The sequence below is a fragment of the Pantherophis guttatus genome, chromosome 1 (genome assembly GCF_059756535.1).
Source record: "Pantherophis guttatus breed Tessera chromosome 1, ASM5975653v1, whole genome shotgun sequence".
In the NCBI taxonomy this organism is placed as follows: domain Eukaryota; kingdom Metazoa; phylum Chordata; class Lepidosauria; order Squamata; family Colubridae; genus Pantherophis; species Pantherophis guttatus.
Window position 1 is genome coordinate 44,437,505 of NC_142063.1, and position 22,229 is coordinate 44,459,733.

Sequence of the window (22,229 nt, forward strand, 5' to 3'; positions counted from 1 at the left end):
CTCTCTCTCTTTCGCAGCTTGGGAGGTTTTGATCTCCTGCCTGCGCTCGCTTTTCTTTTTCTCCGCCGCCACACATGGCTTGAAGTCCCCGAGCCAGAAAGCAAAGCTTACATCATATTATTATTATTATTATTATTATTATTATTATTATTATTATTATTATTATTATTATTATTATTATTATTATTATTATTATTATTTTCCTCTCTTTCTTTGAGCGGACGCCGCCGCCGTCCAACACTTAGAAAGGAGGCTCCAGCTGGGCACCGGAATCTCCGTCGATCTTTTTTTTTTTTTTGCAGAATGTTTGAAGCTCTTCTCCTCCTTCCTCCTCCGCCTCGTCCCCTCCCCCCTTACCAATTGGCGATCGAGAAATGATTAATCGGGTTCGGGGTGTTTTTTTTTTTTTTTTTTTTCCTTTTTCCTTCTCGGCCTGCAGGAAAGGGGCGGGAACCCGGCGAGGCGAGGCGCGGCTTGGCGAGGAGCGAGGCGCGTGAATGGGCGCCTGGAGTGAGCTCCGCTCGTCCCGCTTTCCAGTAAACATTAACCTGAAGCTGCGTGCGTGTTCCTCAGCCCCGACTCCCTCGCCCTCTCGCGCTCCTCTAGCCAAACTTGCGGCTGCGTCACGTCAGGGAGAAACATCCCAGGATGCAGCTTAGAAACCTCAGGAGTTCCCATCGCCGCCCTTTAAAAACTTGAGCCCACCGGGGGAGACGGGGTGGGGGCGAGGCGAGGGGGCCTCTGGATCTGCTTACAAGCGCGCCTACCTTTCACCTGCGTCCTCCGCTCTCCCTCCCCGCCTCCCCTTTCGGGTTCGCGTAAGTGAAGTCTGGAGCCGGGGCGCTCTTGATCCACCTCACGGGCGACCGGTGACTCTACACCCCCCCCTCCTCTCCGTCCAGCTCTTCTCCCTTCCCCTCTTTTCCCTTCTTGGTGAGCAGTTCCTTCTTCCACCTCCCTCTTCCTCGCGTGCTTTTTTTTCCCCCTCCCCCCCTTCCCTCTCTTTCTTCTCCTTCTCTCTCCCTCTCTCCTTTCGAGGGTCAGTTTTGGTTTGGGGGTCGCTGGGCGGGAGAAGGTTGAAGTGCGTGGAAAGGTTCCCCGCTTTTGCAGCCGCGGCGTTTTTAAAACCATCCCCTCAACGTCTCTGCCCGATCCTTCATGGCTGGGAGCGAATGGGACTGGTTTCAGCGGGAGGAGCTGATCGGACAGATTAGCGACATCAGAGTCCAAAATCTCCAAGGTAAAAATAAATAAATATACATGTGTGTGTATGTCTGTGTATTTCCCACCCACCCCCTTCCTCCTCGTGTATGTATGTTTGCATGCATGTGTGCGCGCGCAGACATCCGTGTGCCCAGGAGTGGGCTGCCAGATGGATTCGATTTAGAGACTTTAAAAAAAAAAAAAAAACTAGGAAAACCTTCCTTTCCCTGCCCCCCCTTCTTCCACTCCAGCCCCCCCCCTCTTGTTCTTCATTCCGCCTGTGCATTTGAGCGCTGCTTCCTTTTCACGTGCTGCTTTGATCTGCTCTGCTTGGAAGTCAAAAAAAAAGAGAGAGAGAGAGAGAGAAAGTCACGGTATTGCATTTAATGTTGTTAGAGAGGATTCAGGATGAAATAGTTGCCGCTGGAGCTGCGGCGGGAGGTCGGGGAATACCGATGGAAGGCCCGAAGTTTATTGGGGGGGGGCACTTAAATTGGGTAGTATCGAACCTGTCTTTTTTTTTTCCCCTCCTTTTTTTAAAGTTGTAAACGTTTAGATTAATCGGTAGCCGGTGAGATTTCTGTGAAAGGCATCATAGGAGCTGAAGCTCAAACCATGTGTTGAGTTCAGATGAAATTGATAGAAAATAAATCATAGTTCACTAGTGAAATTAACCACTGGCCAATTTTGGGTGGCCATCTAAGGCCAGCTGATTGGTGGGACTCCTGCCAAGCAACCTGGATTGGAGAAACTTTGTAAGATGCCATACTATTATGTAATGAGGTTTTGCAAGTGCACATTCTTTTCTCCAGATTTCTTTTCTCTCTGCCTCTTTCTAAAATGTCATAAATGGATTTTAAAAAATGGGGGGGGGGGGGAAAGAACATGCCAGGCAGATACAGCAAGGAAAAATGTAGGCAAAATTATGATATGTTGTTGCAAACATATGTAACTTTTTCTTCTGTATCATGCTTGTGAAAAAGCAATTTCATCTTCTCTTGGGACATATGAAAAAGTCCACTCAAGTGTATCTGCTACCATCTAAAGCCAATAAAAGTTTCTGTACTATCTATCTCCAGAAAGCATTCGTGGTTAAAAGCATAGTTTTTCAGGAGATAGCATCAGATGAAATAATAGGTAATATTACAATGAAGGCTTTTCGGGGAAGCTCTTGGGAAATGATTAATTTGAAGGAAGGGGAATTGCTAAAAATGGAACCTTACAGTTTGCCTTGTAGAAATGCAGTTTCTGGGAGCTAAAATTACTGGAGCTATTTTATAATATAAAGACAAATATTCATGCCTCTGATCCTTTCGGGAATATATATCTACATTGTGAGTCAATATTTTTAAACATAAGGACAGAGGTTGAACATAGATTGAACACAATATGTTCAGTGATGCCTAACCCTTCTATGTTGACCTTGATTCCCCTAGCCATATTTTTAAGGATGGAAAGGTCCAAAGTCCTATGTTAATCATTCAACATCTGCAATGAAACACAGAATAACATTGGCTCACTTAAATCAATTATCTTTATTTGAAAAATGTGCCTTATGTCAGATGAAGAAAGGACCTGTCGGCCTTCTGCAATCCACAATATATTGAATTCTTCATTTCCCACAATTCCAGGCCACCATCTAGGCCAGGGGTGTCAAACTTGATTTAATTGAGGGCTGCATCAGGGTTGTGTTTGACCTTGGGGGGGGAGGCAGGTGGGCATGGCCAGCTCAACATCACCTGTGTCAGGGGCACCTGTGGTAGCCTGAATGCTCTGCCTATGAAAATGGCATCCCGAGCTCTGTTTTTGGCTGTGACGGCCTCCTGCAACCCTCTGCCAAGAAAAACGGAGTTTGGGAAGGCTGCCTGAGGCCCTCCTGAGCTCCGTTTTCGCTTGCAGAGGCACCATGGGCCGGTCCTTCATTGTTTCCAGGGTGACCCTGTGGGCCAGATCTAAGCACCCCCGGGCCTTGAGTTTGACACTCCTGATCTAGGCCTTGTAAGTCATGTAACCCTGCAGTATGATTTGCTTTGTAGAATATCTTTCATTTTTCAATCCTCAGAACACTTGCACCTGAATGAGTCTGAATGATTGAGATCCCAAAGCAACACTTTATATAGTTTCTGAATGAAAATATAGGAAGAACCATTCTTCAAGAAAGAGTTCATATTTTTCATGTAAAAAGTTAAGTTCAGTCCTTAACATTCCCAGACAGGTCTAGAGATGTGAACAATGAATAATAGACTCCTGTCTAAAACCAGGAACCAGGTGGCAACTGCGGGAAGCACAGTGATGCCAAAATGACAACAGATGCATGATACATCTGGAGTCAGGGTAATCATTCCTAGCAAGCAAAGAAAGTAGGATATGGGAAATGTCATCACATGAATTGTGGGTTAGGATTGTGGGATTGTGGGATATGTCATCACATGTGTCTCTGCATTTTCCCTCTTCTTGCTTCCCCCACTTCCCCATGTCTATAACCATTGCCAGTTATTAACGACAATTTGGAGCTAAGAGACTAGTAGTAAAACAATAGGCCTCTTGTCCTTGTCATATATTCACAGAAACTAGAAAGACCTGGTTGCTAATAGAAGATATTTACATATCATCTCAAGAGAATTCTAGTGCCTGCTGCTTGACCTAAACATACTGCATTGGCTAATCTGATCTAGATGCTACCACTCTTAAAAACACCCTCTGTTCTAATTATCTGGAAAAGTTATACCAGTAAGGGATTTTGAGAATTTTTCTTACAAGTTTTGTAATCCTCTGTCTCCTTCATGGTATTTTTTTTTTTTTCATATTGGAGCATATTCTGAAGCAAAAGTGAAGCAAATTGAAAGCTGGTGATCTCTGCAGAATATCTTGACTCCACCTGAATATAAATAAAACAAATGCTTAGCTGAATAATTAATTAATGAATTAATTCATCATGGCAAGACTAAAATGAATCCCAAATACATTTTATACAGTCATAAGAAAACTTAATTGCTTCATCTGATATCTTTGTTATTCCATGGAATATTTTAGAAAGAATTAGCATAAATGCTTTTAGATTTACTATTCCTTGTTAATTTAGCTACAAGGATCAAGGAAGAACTTTATATGCCATACTGAACTGTTGAAAAAAAAAGTGTGTGTGTCAACAGACACACACACACACACACACATATGCACACACATATACATATATACATACATATGTACATACATATACATATATAAACATATATACATATATAAACTGGATGCGGTGGCTCAGTGGCTAAGACACTGAGCTTGTCGATCGAAAGGTTGGCCGTTCAGCAGTTCGAATAACTAGTGCTGCATAACAGGGTGAGGTCCTGTTACTTGTCCCAGCTTCTGCCAACCTAGCAGTTCGAAAGGATGTAAAAAATGCAAGTAGAAAAATAGGGACACCTTTGGTGGAAAGGTAAGAGTGTTCCATGCACCTTTGGCATTCAGTCATGCCGGCCACATGACCATGGAGATGTCTTCGAACAGTGCTGGCTCTTCGGCTTTGAAACAGCCTCTCGCCTGGACTATGGTAATGATCTCTACATGGGGCTCCCCTTGAAGAGCACCCGGAGACTCCAACTGGTCCAGAATGTGGCCGCGCGGGTAGTTACTGGAGCTGCATGGCGCTCCCACATAACACCTCCTGCGTGAGCTGCACTGGCTCCCAATGGTCTTCCGGGTGCACTTCAAGGTGTTGGTTGTCACCTTTAAAGCGCTCCAGGGCATGGGACCTGGATATCTTCGAGACCACCTGCTGCTACCAATGGCCTCCCACTGACCTGTGCGCTCCCACAGAGAGGGCCTCCTCAGGGTGCCATCGGCCAAGCAATGTAGACTGGTGGCCCCCAGGGGGAGGGCCTTCTCTGTGGGGGCACCTGCCCTCTGGAATCAACTGCCCTCAGAGATACGAAGAATTCATGACCTCGGTGCCTTCTGCTGTGCCCTGAAGACCTTTCTTTTTCAGCAAGCCGGGCTGGCTTAACACTTTTTAAAATGTTTTTAATAGGTTTGTTATTGTTCTTTTAATTATGGGGCCAATCGCATATATATCTTTTTAACTGTATTTTAATGTTTGTATCTATGTTTTTTACTTTGGCTGTACACCGCCCTGAGTCCGTCGGGAGAAGGGCGGTATATAAATTTGATAATAAATAAATAAATAAATCAAACAGAGATGACCACCGCCTCCTAGAGTCGGGAACAACTAGCACATATATGTGAGGGGAACCTTTACCTTACATATATAAATGCATTGATGAACTTATGACACAGATTTTAGCCAAAAATGTTATCACTTGAACATACACTCTGCTGAATTTAGTGGTATTTAGTGGTTTTTTCCCAAGTGACCAAGTGATTTTAAGATAGGATGTCTTTAATAGACATTAGTTGACTTTTTATCCACTTACTCCATTTATATGTGGGTTTGTGTATCAAATGGTCTACTAGCATTGGCTGAAATACAAGATAAAAGGGAGCATTTAACATCCAGCTGCCTGCAATTACTGCAAGTTCAATTCTCACCAGGCTCAAGGTCAACTCAGCCTTCCATCCTTTCTAAGGTGGGGCAATAAGCTGACTTTGTATAAAATATACAAAAGCATGAAGGCTATTGCTTAACGCATTGTAAGCCGCCCTGAGTCTCCGGAGAAGGGTGGCATATAAAAATAAATAAATAAATAATAATAATAATAATAATAAAAAAAAACTAGAGATTGTATCTGATGGCCTCTCTAGACTCTATCAAATAGATTATTTTTCTTTTATTCCACTTTTCCCCTTTGCAGGAAAGCATCCAAAGTACCTTCAAGATCTAACAGAATTAAAACAATAATCTAGGCAAGAGAACAATAGTAAAAACAGCATAAAAATACAATTCACAAAGGTAACCCATAAATAATTTATAAGAATTTAAACAGCATCAGGAGTTTAAAACTTGCTAAAAGAGAAAGGTCCTTCAGTATTGGCAAAATACCAGTAAGTATTTAGAGTAATTGATTCTTGCATAATGATGGTTTCGGGTAACTGCAAAAAAGAAGAAGAAGAGAGAACACTGTTATGAATGGGGTGATTCAGACTGTATTTAACAATAAAACATATTTTGCATCCTCTGAAGTTTTCTTCAATATTGGAAACAAAATTAAATGGTGCCAAAATCAGTGGTGGAGCTTCCTGATGTTATATTTAATATACTTAAAATAGTTAAAAAATAAAGCTATGCAGCATTTTGGATTTGAATATGATGTCTGTCTGCTGCTGTTTAAAATAAGCCCATTCTTTTTGGGACTGTGATTATTCTGCAATTGCCATCAATATGGGGGAATACACAACTGCTTTGAAGTATTGTGAGCAAATGCTCCATAGCACTGCACAATCTTAATCAATGACTAGTGATTAGGAGCCAAGTCTGATTTGAAGACATAGAATAAGAAAGCAGAGATTTCCCACAAATAAATAAATCGTTTCTACTTATTTGTGCAATGTGGTCCAGCATAACTCTCCTTATCCCATTCACAGGGCTTTTGCATTAGATAACCCTCACAAGTAAAAGAATTACCCAAAATATTTGGGTAAACACTTTATCTAATCAGAATTTGGTCAATGGTCTGATGAATCACATTGTATTTGATGTTCCTGTGAGGGCATTAGAGTTGGCAAAATCAGAACCCAACCGATTTGCTGCAATAAAGCAAAGCACAGATGTCAGCTGCCCCATAGAGAAATAATTAGCTTATCAAAGTTCTTCTCAAAAGGAAGTGTTCCAGTGAGTACTTAATTAATTGTAAAAGGTAATAGCATCTCAATATTCATTGAAATCTGTCTCGGCGTGTGTTTAAATCCCGCCGTTGAGTTTTATGAAGTCATAACCATAGTTATGGCTAAGTACAATATGTGAATCCTTCTGTTGTAATTTATTAAGGATGGTAGTTAAAGCAAACAATGACTTGATATGACACGCAAACCCAACACTGGTGAGATATTGCCACTAGAAGATTAGATCAGAATTATGGAGTGACTGGGTCAATCATTATCCTTTATTACAATTGCATTAATTCATAATGTGGCTGTTGGCATTTTAGCTTGTTGCCTGAACCTGTCAGTAAGGGTTTATATAGTAAATGAGCAAATTCTAAGCAAGGCACAGCACAGAGCAATGTGTAATGACAGCAATTATCTCTCAGGTTGTGTTAACAAAATGTACTGTATATCTCTTTCACTTTTAGCATTAGCTAAAATCCTTTTAAATGACACAAAGGGCACCAGACTAATTTTGAAACAAATTTTCTACTGTTATGATTATGATTAGCAATAGCACTTAGACTATTTTAAGCAGTTCTCATTACAATTTACTAACATTTCAACTTTTCATAAATATCCTAGCATTCTCACTTATGTATTGTAATGTTAGCTAGTTAGTTTGCATATTATTATTTATATGTTTATCTTCCTTTATATGCATTTTTGTCTTCATTATTTAGCAGTTTATAATTTGCTCCACTAGTATTCATTATCTATTCTTGAGCATCTGTTATTACAGAAATAGCCTTTAACCGGCATTACCAGTATTTTTATGTACCGGATTATATTTTTAATAACATGTATTGACTTTAAATGCTTGTAAAGTTCACCTTAATTATCATTACGATGAAATAATTATTTCAGGCATGCTGATAGATTTCTAAGTATACCAGTTGAAAAAGTTTCTTTTTGCTCGTCCTGTATATATTTGCTACTATGGTTAATACAAAAGTTTTCTTATTACTTTAAAAGGCATTTTCAAAGCTTTCTTGTAGAATGCAGACTATTGCTTATTTCTGTGGGCATGTGAATAATTTAATATGAAGATATCTGAAGAAATTGCCAGGCCCTGAAAGGATCCAATGAATTGATTCCCATTTCCAAAATGACAGATAATACAGAGCCAGCTGCAGAGGTTACATATGTAAATAAATTTCAGAATAGGCTGGGGATAAATTTAATGGATAAAATGAATATGCCCAGCTTCTGGGGAAATCTATCCATGTGAGTATGTGTTGCAATTTATAAAGCAAACAAGATTACATATATATCATCAATGTAAATAAATCCTTATGCAATATCTGTTCAACATATGAAATATTAATTGCAAAGGTATGATGTAAGACTTACTATATCTGAGTGTTCTCTTTAAACTGGTTTGTCAATTTTTTAAAACATATTTTAAATGCATTTGTACTAGATGTAACTCTTTTTTAACCATAGTTTATGAAATCAGATTGTCTGGGTTCTCCAAACTAAACCATACAACAATCACACTGGTTTGGTTTGGCATTAAAAAAAAAACACATTTAGCTACAAATTAGACAAGCACATTATAACTTAGCATGATGTCCAAATTCAGTCAAGGCATTTGTGGTTGGTTTTTCTCCCCAAAGAAACAAGTGAAAGGATTTACAGTATGTCTGTTTGACATGACCAAGATGAACTTTGAATCTGTGGTCCTGCCATCTTTAGCATCACACTGTACATATATAGCCAGCAGTAAAGTTTCTGATAAGGATTGATTGTGAAATTCCAGTGTCCTGACTGATGTCTGACCATCAGTATGGCTTTATTGGTTCTGGTTGAGCAGATTGTAGAAATCTAGTCAATTATAATTTCTTCAGTAATCTTGGCAAGAAAATCAGGGTTTTCATAGAATATTGGGGAAATTAGGAGTTTAACGTGCCAGAATTGTGATGTAATATATGCTACAGCAATCCCCCAGTTAAGTGTTCACTTTGTTTATTCATCCAATGTGAATTTTCAAAGCACCAGAAGATTTTTTTTTAAGTACTTTAGTATGGAGTGCTTTGGCCTGAAGTATGAAGAAATGTTTGCTATCTCTCTGTCTAGCTATCTATCATTTCACAATAGGATAATGCAAGAATTGAAAACCTAGTTTATTGTGGTGTCAAAGGCAGCTTCACCTTCTAAAGGCTGTTCCAGAGCACATCTGTTAAAGTATAAAATCTACGTGTCTTTAAAAAAATCTTGCAAGAGGATATCTCAAATTTACGAATGAATTTTCCCCAGGATTTAAAAAAAAAAAAAGGAAACAGTGATTGTCTTCATTCTTTCTAATATTATGTTCTTCCTAATATAATGTAAGAAATGTTTCTTTGAATAGAGTAGAATTTGGATCTACATTAATGGTTGAGACCATGTATGCTTATCATGTTGGATCACCACAATTCCATGTTGAAAGCTATCTCCGTTAACATACATATTCTGCAGTATATAGAATTTTCCATAGTTTGAGATTAGTAGAAGGTGCATCAGAGTGAAACAGCCGGTCAGATTTACGTGTTTTGCATTGACCCTTTCTGCGGGTTGTTAGATATCTTTAGTCAGAGATGCCAAGACATTGCAGATAGCAACATAGTAGACAGAACTTTAAATTTTAAACTTGATAGTATGAAGACAATAACAGAAGAGAATAACAGAGATGGTTGGAAGGGACCTTGGAGGTCACTTCCAACCTAGGAACCTAGGAACTACATCAACTCTTTTTCAGTCCTCTGGTAGTTCCCCAGTGCTCCAGAATCTTTGAAAGATATGATTCAATGGTTCTGAGATCACATCTGCCAGTTCCTTCAGAATCTTGGGGTATAATCCATCTGGTCCTGGTGATTTGAACTTGTCTAGAGTGGATAGGTGTTGTCTTACCATTTTCTTGCCTTTTTTTGTATTGTATTCGTAATCTGTCTATTATGTTACTGCTTTTGGTAGGTGACTAGCTCTAAATTCTTTTTTTTTTTAATTGGCAATTTACATGCATCTATAAAAATACTGGATGAAGAGCCATCTGTTAGTGTAGAATATGCAATAAATGTGAAATCTACCATGGTGCATTTCATGGCATTCTTCTTATTGGTGGGCTTTACTCTTTTTTGTGTGGTTTGGTACAGTATTGTACAGCATCTATGTAGTTGCTAAGAGTCAATAGATGGCACCTAATCAATCTTACAGTAGTGTAGTTGATCTTTACAATAAGAAATTATCAATTTTTTATATAAGCTCTCTATCACTAATGTCACACAGATTTCTTCTACATAATAGGGACTTCAGAGGCATGCAAAAGAAAAGGTACCACATGTATAAGAAATATCTGACATGTGATGAGATAGACTATTACAGAATTTGCAGATTATTATGATATAGTTTTGTTTGGGTTGTGTCGTTTCACCTGTTGTGGCCTCTTCAACAGCATTATTCAAAAGGCTTTAAGACAATCTTAGTCCATAGCTGCCTTTGTATCTTATGCCAGATAATTTCATAAATTAATTCTGAACTATATAAACAAAGTTTGTTAATTTCTCAAGGTCAGGCTTAAATAGATAGTTACTTAACAGTATGTCCAGGTAAGTGTATTTTGTTGAAATTGGGTCTATTCTACTTAGCAATATTTTGATTAAATAGTGCCTTTAGTTAAATTCACTTAATATAGCTTGCCTAGTGAATGAAATTGTGTGTGTGTGTGTGTGTGTCTGTGTTGTAAGGTAATGGTATACTCATTAGTAAACAACTGAAATATATCTCCTAGTTAGAACTTGCAATTTTAAAACTGTCTCCATTTTCAATTAAGAATCTTTTTGCAAACCAACAGCCTGTTTGTTGAACAAGCATTCAAGAAAATACCATTTCTACAAATAAGATTTGCTACTCAAGGGCTGAAAAATGCACTTTTCCAAAACCTCCTTAAAACAATTTTCACTCTTGGCACCATTATGAGTTGCCATGGTGCTAGGAAAGACACAGTTAAAAATATCACATCCCAAATAATTAGGTAGCAATACCATTCTAATTTTACGGCTTTAGAGATTTTGCATTGAAGTCACTATTCCCAATCTGGTACCTTCCAGATACATTAGATTACAACATCCATCTTTCGTAGCTGAAACAGCCAATGGTCTGTAGCATAGAGAGGATAAGAATTGCCTTGTGTGGATGAAGGTAGAAAAGTGATGACATATGAAAAAAATTATCTACTGTTTTCTACTATTGGTTTGTAAGACATCTATAGTCTTTTGGACTAGGAGGCTATAACAACACATTAAAATTGGGATAGTTTAAATATATTAAGCTTTAGCACATTTTACATCTTTTTATCAATCTTGATTAATCAATTATTTAATCAAATATAGATGTGTATGTGGTGTGTGTGTGTCTGTGTGTGTAAAACTCAAGATGGGCAAACATACCTAAAGTCCTGCCTCTGAGCCATTAAGTTCCTGGCTATCATAGTTTAAGTTATTGGCTTAATAGGTGTCATTTTGCAATTTGCAATGGTGGGAATACTTTTTAAAAATGTTCTTAGGATATAAGGGGCACTTCCCACTTTGCCAAGTTAACACCACTACTGTGAAAATTGAACTGGTTGCCAATTAGCTTCCAGATGCAATTCATTGTGTTGATTAGCACACTTTAATATCAACTTTAAAGACTTACACAGTTCAGGATTTGAATATCTCTGCAGGACTGTCTTTTCTCTGAAATCAATGCTCATCCAATTAGAACTAGCATGGAATTTGCAGCACAAATCACCAGGCTCAAATTATTCAACTTTGGACATCTTATATAAAGACTTAGCTCTGTGGACAAGCTTCTGATGCTGGGAAAAGTGGAAGGAAACAGAAGAAAAGGGCAATTAGAACAAGGTGGATGGATTCAGTTATACTGACAATAGGTGCAATAAGTGCAATTTTGGAAAACCTGAAGGACCATGGAGAAGATCTATTTTCTCTCTCTATCTCTCTTCACTAAGTATTGACAAAAACCTGATAGTTCATAATCAATCAGTTAAACAAGACATATATGTGGTTTAGACGCTCCTAAGCATGTGATGTAAAGTGTATGACATTTATTAGTAAATCACTGAAGATAAATTATTGTGTTTAATAATGTACATCTTTAATTTGTTTAGCTTCAGTTTTTTAATCCTTTTCTTTTTTTCATCTTTGGAGAATTTGGTGATCTCTAAGATTGGTTATTCACTTGCAGGCATTTCACTACCTAACTAGGTAACCTCTTCAGTGTGAGTGTGGGGCTTTCTCCCTGTATTTATATACAGGTAGTCCTCAATAGAAGAGAATATTTGTAGCTCAACGTGATGTTACCTAATTTGGCAATGAAACTTCTTCAAGAAGACAACCAAGCTCAGAGAATACTAAGGACCCCAAAAGTAATCCTCAACTTCCAACTGTTCATTTAACAACTGTTTGAAGTTGTGATTGTGCTGCAAAACAGTGACTGGGGACTAAGTTTTGCATTTATGATTTGCAGTATCTCTGCAACCAAGTGATCAAAATTCAGATGCCTATCAACCAGCAAGTATTCACAATGGTTACAGTATCCTAGAGTCACGTGACCACTATTTGTGACCATCGCAAGGGACTTCTGACAAGCAAAGTCAATGGGAGAAGTGAGATTTATTTAATGACTGGCCAAAAAAGTGTTATAAAATCAGGCATGTCTCACTTAATTACTGCATTGCTTAGTGACAGAAGTTTCAGTCCCAATTGTGGTTGTAAGTCAAGGACTTCATAGTAGCTTATCCTGCCAGTGTTGGGCGTGTGGCTTTCTCCTTGATTAGGGTATTGTTTCTGCTTGATTTTCAAAATCTTTTTCATTTTTTTCCTTGAAATTTACAGATTGTTTCGTTTAAGTGGGTATGCTTTTAGCTTATTCAGGTGGTTTGTCCATTTTTTCTAATTTGTATTCTGATTTTTTAAAAAGGTATGCTATGTACCTTGTCTGTTTGTGCCAAGAACGCAGTACAATTTCATAGTTCAGTAAAACAGATTTGTCCAATCAGTTTTCTGTTTCAAGATTGCAGACACAGTTACTAAGGAGCTGAAGTATTTACTGCAATTTAGGCAGATAGCAGTAGATAGGATTTAAATTCAAATAACTGCTAGAGGGTGCCAATTATTGTCCAAGAAGCAAGGCAGTACTCCAAATATGTTCTAAGTATCATAGGATACGAAGTCAGCCAGTCCACGAGTTAAAAGGTCATAAACAAGAAGCAGGAACTAGAGTCATGAGCTGGAATATTAACAAGTTATTTCCATCAAAATCTGAAAGCAAAGCAGCTACCTAAATCTGCAAGTAGCTGGCTACAATTACTCAGGCCTCACCCTTTGTCTAAAGAAGAGCCTCATGGAATGATGTTGCACTGTTAATCACTGCATGCATTGAGACCTGAGGCTTTGTTGTGCTTCATCATCTGACTGCTCCAGCTGTTCAGGAGATGCCTGTGGTTGATCAGCAACCTCAGATGAATCATGGCTTAAAGATTCCTAAGGCAGATAATTCACAGGTTCAACTGGAGCAACATTGTCAGAGTCAAGGTCAGATTCTGAATCATTGCTCATAATAGGCGATTTGGGAAAGGCTGCATGTCATTTGCATGGTGTGTTTCAAAAGCTGAGAAGGGTGCTAAGCTATATTGACTGCACAGTGCAATGAACCATGAAGTTGGAAATTCATTCAACTAATATTCTATCCAAAATAAGAGAACAATTTTTCACCATGGAATCAAATGTCAATTATTTGTTGGCAGCTGAAGAATAGAGAAGTGGCACTTTAAAAAGTTCAGCTACAGTAGCAATTCTTAACTTAATTTTTCACTAATAATGAATATATTCATCCTAGTGAACAGGCAATACCTGTAATTGGGTTAAAGAAAAATATGTTTTTGTTGATGTTACAGAAGACAAAGTTCAATGAATTGTAGCTCAACTGCTTTCTGTGTTGAAATATACAAGTTCCTTTACTCTAGGCTAGCTATTTTATATTCACTGACATTGCCCTAGAGAATAAAGTATTCCCTAAATAGTTTTTACAATTTTATTACCATTTCTTCTGAGGTCTGTTTTTATGTAAATAATATCTTATTTGTCTTTTATGGAATATAAGATAATGTTTTTTATCAACAATCACATTGGGTACATTATGCTAAACTATGATTTGCCTTAATACTAGTTTATCGAACAGGATAGAAACAACTGAATCTTGCAGGCAAGCAAAATAATCAGAGCACATGTGGTCAGGCTGTGTGATATGAGTTTCCTTTTAACCTTAAGTTTGAACTACGTATGAACCAAAGACAGAATAATAAAGGAAACCACAAAGAAACCATGCATCCTCTCTGCATAAAGCCACAGAAAAACTCTAGTTCTTATTTTGGTAGCATGTGGCTTATTATTCTGATCATTTTATTGTCAACTAAGGAGCTGTATAAATGCTCTCTTCTGATCTTATCAAAATATTCTGATACGTTTATATGAACTATATTATAAGAATGTAGCTGAAATAAATTGCCGGCTGGAAAGTCTGGGAGTTATGGTCCAAACACCTGGAGTGTAGGGATTTGGGAAGGACTCCCTCAGATAGAGCCAAAGATATAAAAAGTAGCTCCCTATGGGAAGAATACCCCACCCCTGGGCTGCAGCTCACTACTGGGCTACATCCTATTTGGAACTGGGCTGCGCAACTGGCAAATGAGTGGCAGGCGTTTGCACTCACATGAGTGGCGGGCATTTGCGCTTGCATGCAAAGCTCCATTTAGAGCTGTGCCTGGTTGCATGCCTACTACTTGCGTGGAACCATCTCCTCTCCTTCCCCCCCCCGGAAAGATTGGGGACCACTGCCCTATGGGATGCATCATAAGCAGATCCTTTAAGCCAGTGGTGTCAAACTCAAACAGAAATGAGAAGGAGGCACTAAACCTAACACAAGGGTTCCTATAGGTTGCATATTGACTTAGAAAACCCCATTTATAATATATATATATCAACCCTTAAAAATCAGATAGGAACTAGATATAACTAATACATTAAAAAGGAAACATTTTTGTTTGTGAATAGTGTGTAAATGAGTTTTTATTGTTTCTTTTGAATGATGTGTAAATGTGCTTTATCTCTACTGTATGAGTATCTCCCAATTTAATTGCACCAGCTAAGTAGTTTGGCACTGCTACAGCATAGACTTGAGAGGGAAGTTCAGCCACTGATCAGTCTGCACTTCCGCAGTTAAGTCAAGGTGGTGAATTGGTACAAGACTTCTCACAAGACGCCATCTCAGAATATTATGGTCTTTGTTGATTATGTTTATTATTATTTAGTTTTAAAATGGAATGTTTTCTATGTTTCATTGCATTTTTATTTCATTTCATTTTGTTAAATGCTTCCCAATTGCATTTTAATCTAGTCTGGGTTGCTCTCAGGAGTTGCTCGCATGGAGTCCACAGTCCATGTGTTTGCATTTCTGCTATAAGCAATGGAAAAATTATGAGGGAGTTTCCTTTACTAGTTCTTTTAAGCATTCCACCTAAATTATGGTCATTAGTCATGACAGTAATTAAGCTACCATGACACCAATTAACGTTTTTGGGGACCTAATATTTTTAGATTTCATTTCTGAACTATTTCAAGAATTTAGGGCAATTTCTTAATTCCAATTAAATTGTGGGAGTTCCAGAGGGGAGGCATAGCTTGCTAATATCGGTACTGTGAACTCTTGACTAAAAGTACAGAGAAAGTATGCCAACATCTGGGAAGAAGACAGGGGTATCAAAGTAAACTATTTCAAGAATTTAGGGCAATTTCTTAATTCCAATTAAATTGTGGGAGTTCCAGAGGGGAGGCATAGCTTGCTAATATCGGTACTGTGAACTCTTCACTAAAACTATGGAGAAAGTATGCCAACATCTGGGAAGAAGACAGGGGTATCAATGTATACTGACAGTGTTAAATTGCCTTCTCCACTGGTACCCTCTTTTATAACATTGTGTTTCACTATACTCAACTATGGTCAAGATAATGGGAAGTCATAATCCAACATATCTGAACACTGGAAAAAGCTGAATTATATTTTTAAAGTAGCCACATAATGCTACTTTTATATAATTTCAATCTTTGTTACATGTTGTACTCCTTCTGCTTGTTCTTGGGTCTTTATTTCATGGTAAAGAAACAGCTTATGAACAGATGGCTTTTCTTTGTCAGTGGAAGAATGGCAAAAGTCCAAATGCAAGATTTAGGATTTCTTAGCCACTCAGTTATGCATTTTGTTTATCATCCTGGATTGCCTTTGCAAGAAGAACTACAGAAGTCTCATAGATGCATATGCACACCTAGGCATAGCTTTTCAAGAAAGCAGACTGTGTTGTTTCTGGGGCAATGAGTCTAAGTCCATCCAGCATTCACCTTTGTAGAATATTGCAGTCTGTAGCAAACATATAGACCATTGTTGCCTTTTCCCTTTATATATTATTAAAGACCCTTTAGTGTTGTTCTGAGAGTTGTGTGTACTGTTAGAATAATGCATCGTAGCTAATATGAAGTGTGCTTTTAAGTAACGGTGCATGTAAGATATTCACCACAATGGACATCGCTGTCTTATTTAAGGTTATTGGTTCATGCCATGCTTAATAGGCCTTGTTGCTAAACCTGGAACCACATATACGTAGATGATATACACATTCACTGCTTAAATGTAATTTAATTAAGTGGTTGATAGATAAATAAGATATCAATATTAATATTGGGACGATTTGAATTCTAACTACAGGTAGTGAGCCTAAAATATTTGTAATAAGAGGTGAATAGGAAAGCAGCCATCTGGAAGTCTTTTCCCCTATTTTTGGACCACTTGCAGAAAATCCTGGTCCTCCAGATGTTGCTGAGCTACAGTTCCTAGGGTCCCTCACAACTGGCAATATTGACTGAACTGCTGAGAGTTTGGTAGACCCTACATTCCCTATTCCTGCCATAGATCACATACTTGGCTGTAGTTTCTTATTTAAGAGCTCAGTCAGCATTATTGCACATGTTTTTCAGGCAGGTGGTCTAGTTTTTGCTCTCACCAAGGATGGAGATATAATAATCTCCATCCTTGGAGAGAGCAAAACTCTTCCAAAGTTAGGGAAGACTTCTGCTTGAGATTCTATAGAGATTCAAATAACAAATACCAGTATGTAGTGCATGTAGTGCAGCCTGAATTAGCAGGCTATTTGATTCAGTGCAAGGCAGCTTCATGTATTTGTTTAAAATCAGAGGGACTATTTTTTTAATAGAACTGAATGCTTCTGTTAAGCAGAATCTGGAACTTCAGCTTATATTCATTGCCCAAGCAAAATTATGATAGAAGTATAATAATTTATTTAATTAAGTTTTATGGAATAGCATGCATTGTTATAACAGTTTGTTTTACATAGAAGTAGGATTAGGAAGACTTGTGTCCACTAGGAGTGGAGCCAAGAACAAGTAGCATGTGAATAGCTTGGAGTGCAGATCTAGGTTTGGCTGTTGCTCTGGAGAGAAAACTCTGGTGTGTTGATCCAGTCACAGCCTGAAGCAATAGGAGAGAAATTGTGTTTCAACTGTAAATCGAAATAGGCCAGATGAGAACTGCAAAGAAGAATCTAATATTTAGTTATTCTGGTGTCTTCAAGAAATGAATTTTCTCCAACTACATAACCATTCTTTATCACTTGAATTTCATGTGACACCTCTGGAATCTGTTGGTCTGAAATGGAATTTAAAGGTTAACTTGCACAGGGAAACGAAATCAATATTGGCCCATGTAAATAGAATATTACAGTGCTTTAAAAAATAAAAGCAAACCATCAGGGAGTATGAATAGAAAGCTGTGAAAATCTAGTGTGTTGTGTTACTGTTCAACAAACTGAACAGCACAGTACGAGGGACAATAAGAGGATTAGATTCAGACTGAATACATTTCTGCTGAAATAAATGGGATTAGGTGCACCTAACTCATGGCCAAGCATTTTGGTTTAACTTTCTGATTAACTTAAAACAACCTCTTTATTTGTTGCAAGCTGCTTGCAAATTTTTTATTATTTTTACTTTCACTTGTATCTCTGTTCCTTGCCTGAAACGCACATACATACACACTTATACAAATATGAATCTATGATGGTCTCTGGTCTAAGACTGTAATAGTAAAATTGTTGTTGAATCTATGAATGACTGAATGAATCAAGGTTGATTCTTATACTTGGAAAATCTGCAACTAGAAGTTTGGTAGATAATGTGACAAAAGGGGTGTCTTTAAAAAAGGACAGGAAGGAGGTTGCAGTTCAAAGTAGTGGCGTTTGTCTATGTATGGTATTTTCCTCCCATGTACCAGGACATTCACATTTGTTCTGCTCCAGTTGTTTATCAAATTCCTCTGCTTTTTTTTCCACTGGAATTCTAAATTTAATATTGTTGCAAGCAGAAAAACAAGAAAAAGGAAAGGAAAGCATTTAATATGGAAATGCAAAGGAGATAAAATTGCTAAAAATAACTTTTGCCTCCTCCTATTCTAAGTTTTCTGATTCTCATGGATTCAAGTATTGATTGAGAGGCTGAACCAAACTGAGAGAACATCAAGACTCTTGACTGATTGAATATTCTGTTGGCATTAGGTCATTTAATTTAAATTATGGATTGTTTATATGATAACATTGGTATGTCATATGCTATTCTTCCTCCAGTTCCCAATTCAGTTTTATAAATGGATGCTCGTATCTTCTGTACATTCAAATTATACCGTGGTCACCATTGGTTGTTGGTTTATAAATTTCACATTGCAATTAGTGTTCATACACATCACATAAAGAAAAATGGATAATATTTGCAAGAACAAGTCCAGGAATGTGATACTAAATAAAACATAATAAAAGCTAACTTCAGTATGATTCTTCTGAATCATTACATTTTTAGTTCAGTTGAGAGAATTAGTATATGAAGATGGTAGATTTGGATTCTGATGATTTTAGTGAATTTATTGTAAGTTTGATTAAGACAGGACACAATCTTGCATTCTCCATTTAATTTTATTTTTCTTGCCAAGTGTGCTTTTTCAAGAGGGTTTTTTTCCCATATTTTTTTTTTAACTGTAAATGATTTGAAAGGAGTCTCATCCTAATATACTGCAAATATCCAATCCACAATGTTCATTGCCTGGCCAGCACTAAGGTATAGAAAATGTGATACAAAAGGAAACATTTTGGATTAAATGGCTCATTTTAGGATACTTAAAGCCTCATTTAAACTAAAGGATGCCCAAGTATGGCCATGGTAGAGGCAAATAGGATTTATCAAAAGGACATTGTACATGGCCAAGTAAAGCTACATGAAAAACATAACATATTTTTTAAAGAAAATGGAAAAGCAAATAACACTCAAAATCATGCAGTTACAATCTATTTGACCCTACTCATTCGTAGAAAGATTATTCCATCAAATTAGAAAAAAGATTTTGTTTTTTAAAAAAATCTGATTATTTTGTGAATAAACATTAGTTTACTAATGTAAACTAATAAGAGGCCCATGATCCTGAATTCTTTTATTCCTGATTGGTAGCCATTTATTGATTTAATGTTCACCTTTTATTCTTATTCATTCTTATGTTAGCTTATTTTAAAAAATTTATTCTGCTTCAAATAGGGAAAAGAGAATCCTAGAGGATGGAATTAGGAAAACACTAATTCTTTATTTTGAATTAGAAAAAAAAGAGTAATAAAAACAATCATTTTCCGAGCTTGAAGTTACACTTGTTGCCTTTTACTTAATCCGTTTAAAGTCAATGTTTAAATCTCAAAAACAACACATTGGAGATTTGGAGGAGGCTGTTGAAACTAATATATGCTTGGCATGTGATTAGCAGCAAACTACCCCAAGTTGTTGCACGTGTGATTTTTTTTTTTTCCTCTTGTGCTGCTAATACATGAATAATAGCCACATGAGGTGTGCCATTGGCTGGCTGGGAAATTGTGGGAGTTGAAGTTCACACATCCTCATGTTGCCCAGGTTGAAAAACACTGCTCTAAGTTCTACTTCATGCAAATGAGTTTATAAATCTACATTCTTCCGAGGTACATGAAACAGGCCAAAGTTGAATGTTGCCTTATTACAGAAAAAGAATGAATCATCCAAAATTCTTCATATTAGCTCTCTATAGACAGCACACACAAACCAAATCTAATTCCATGTTAAACTACCACTGGATGTAATCCAGCTCCCCTCGATAACCCAAAGGAAATGAAAGCCTACCAAACCCGAGTTATTCTTCTAGCATGCTCCAAACACAAAAGATGGCTCATACAAACTAGCTTGCATTGTAGCAATGGCATATTCAACAACCTTTTTTCCCCTGTGTTTAATTCATACCGTCTGATTCAAATGAAAAGTCTCAACAAAGAAGGACTCGCTAAATTGGGTTATCAGTCTGCTAGCAGTTATTTTGCTCAGCCAAAGGGCTAGAGAGGTCTGCTGTGAGTAGGAGCTTTCTGCACATACCAACTTTTTCATATGGAACTCCGAAAGAACAAAAGCCAGGATCTGATTGATCTGGGCAGATCTACTTTCAAGTTGAGAAAGGTTGTCAGGCTAGATTACGAGGAAGCTCAGGAGGTATTCCAGTACGGTAATGAGAGTTGCATTTGGAGACTGGCTATGTTTAGTTAATCTGTTCAGAACAGTGAAAAATGCATGGTTTTTAGCAAACGGTTCTTTTCAAATCGTTTGGAACATAAACTTGAAGGATGCATTCAGACTCACTAAACCATATAGTAGGCTGATGCTCAATTCCAAGAGGCGTTTTTCAGAATCTTTTAGTTTTGCTTAGAATTTTGCGTGGATCCAATCACTGGGATATTTACTCTGACTTGGCTGAGGTAATGTGTGAATTCAAATGGATGCGATGTATTCAGTGATGTCGTGTTAAAGAAATCGTGATTTAGCGTGATATGTCAACCATGAGCTTTGACTTTGATGCTGGAATGCACACAAGTATCTGGAACTAACAGTGGTGATGAAGAAATTGTGATTTGTGCAGTCACATCATGGTCCATAAAGTACATAAATCACTGGTTTGCATTATACTGGCCTAATACACATTTTGTCACCTGTTCCCTCCCCATACTCTGGGCCCCTAAGTGGTCCTGACTTTTTTCTTTTTTACCTATTTAACATCAAGATTGTGTTTGGTTGTTTTATAGGTCATGGCACAACCCTGTTCCAATGAATATCTTGTGACTTTTATAGATGCTTAGGATCATTTCATCTGTTATTCAGACACAAGCTTAGATTCTTCATCAAGTTCAAATTCAGCAGATTGGCTAGCTAATTATGGCTTTCAAACCAAGAGAAAATGATATTAAGCTTTACCTCATTCACACTTTACATTTCTATTTCTACATTTTTAATATGGACATAAACAGATTCAATTGGAAACTCTGTCTTGTTGGGCTGCAGAACCAAACCAGACAGTTATACATGTGCAGATGACATACTCAATAATTCCTCTGTAGAACTGTATGATTTATTCATAGCACTCTTGATAAATTTTGCAAGCTTTTTGCCAAACGTTTTTCCCCCTACCCATGTGAAATGCAGGTCAAGCTTGCATAAACATCCTTTATTTTGGTCTAGGAATTTCTTGACAGCAATACCTTAGCCGTTTCTTCAGTCCCAACATACTTGTCACTTATCCATCAATGAAGAGGATAAATGAAGAACCTATTGGTGATTTCAGCTGTTTCATCTCCCTACTGGGGCTTTTTGGTTGCTTGTAACCCCCTGAAGTATTTATCCTTTTGTGGCAATTTCATTTCTCCCTGTATCTATGTACATATCTATGTAGAAATGCACAGGAATCATTGTGCTTGATCAACCTTGGTCTCGCCACCAAATCCTAGATCCATCTTCAGGAGGATGGCACACTTTTAAAGATATGCTTGTTTGGTTACACAGATGCAATTCTCCCTCACAGTAATGAACCTTTTATCTCCATCACTGTTCGCTTTTCTACTCAATGGATAACTTTGATTTCCTTGATCTCTGTGGAGTTAAGGATCCTTTCCTCCATTCTGAAGATGGTGGGATGACAAACTATCTCAAATGATTGCAAATCATTTTCTATGTCCAGAGTGTCAAATCAATTGATGAACTCCAGTAGGAAAGGGCCTATTT

At 37.6% G+C, this 22,229-nt stretch overlaps 1 protein-coding gene across 1 annotated transcript in view; it reads left to right on the forward strand.

Annotated features, from left to right (window-relative positions):
• Nucleotides 1-471: 471 nt before the first annotated feature.
• The window catches only part of CLMN (calmin), an 87,283-nt gene continuing 65,525 nt past the window's right edge, over nucleotides 472-22,229 (forward strand). Inside the window, exon 1 of the mRNA XM_034418413.3 lies at nucleotides 472-1,240. Coding sequence (XP_034274304.1) covers nucleotides 1,159-1,240 — 82 coding nt within the window. The 5' untranslated portion in view covers nucleotides 472-1,158. The remainder of the gene's footprint in view (nucleotides 1,241-22,229) is intronic.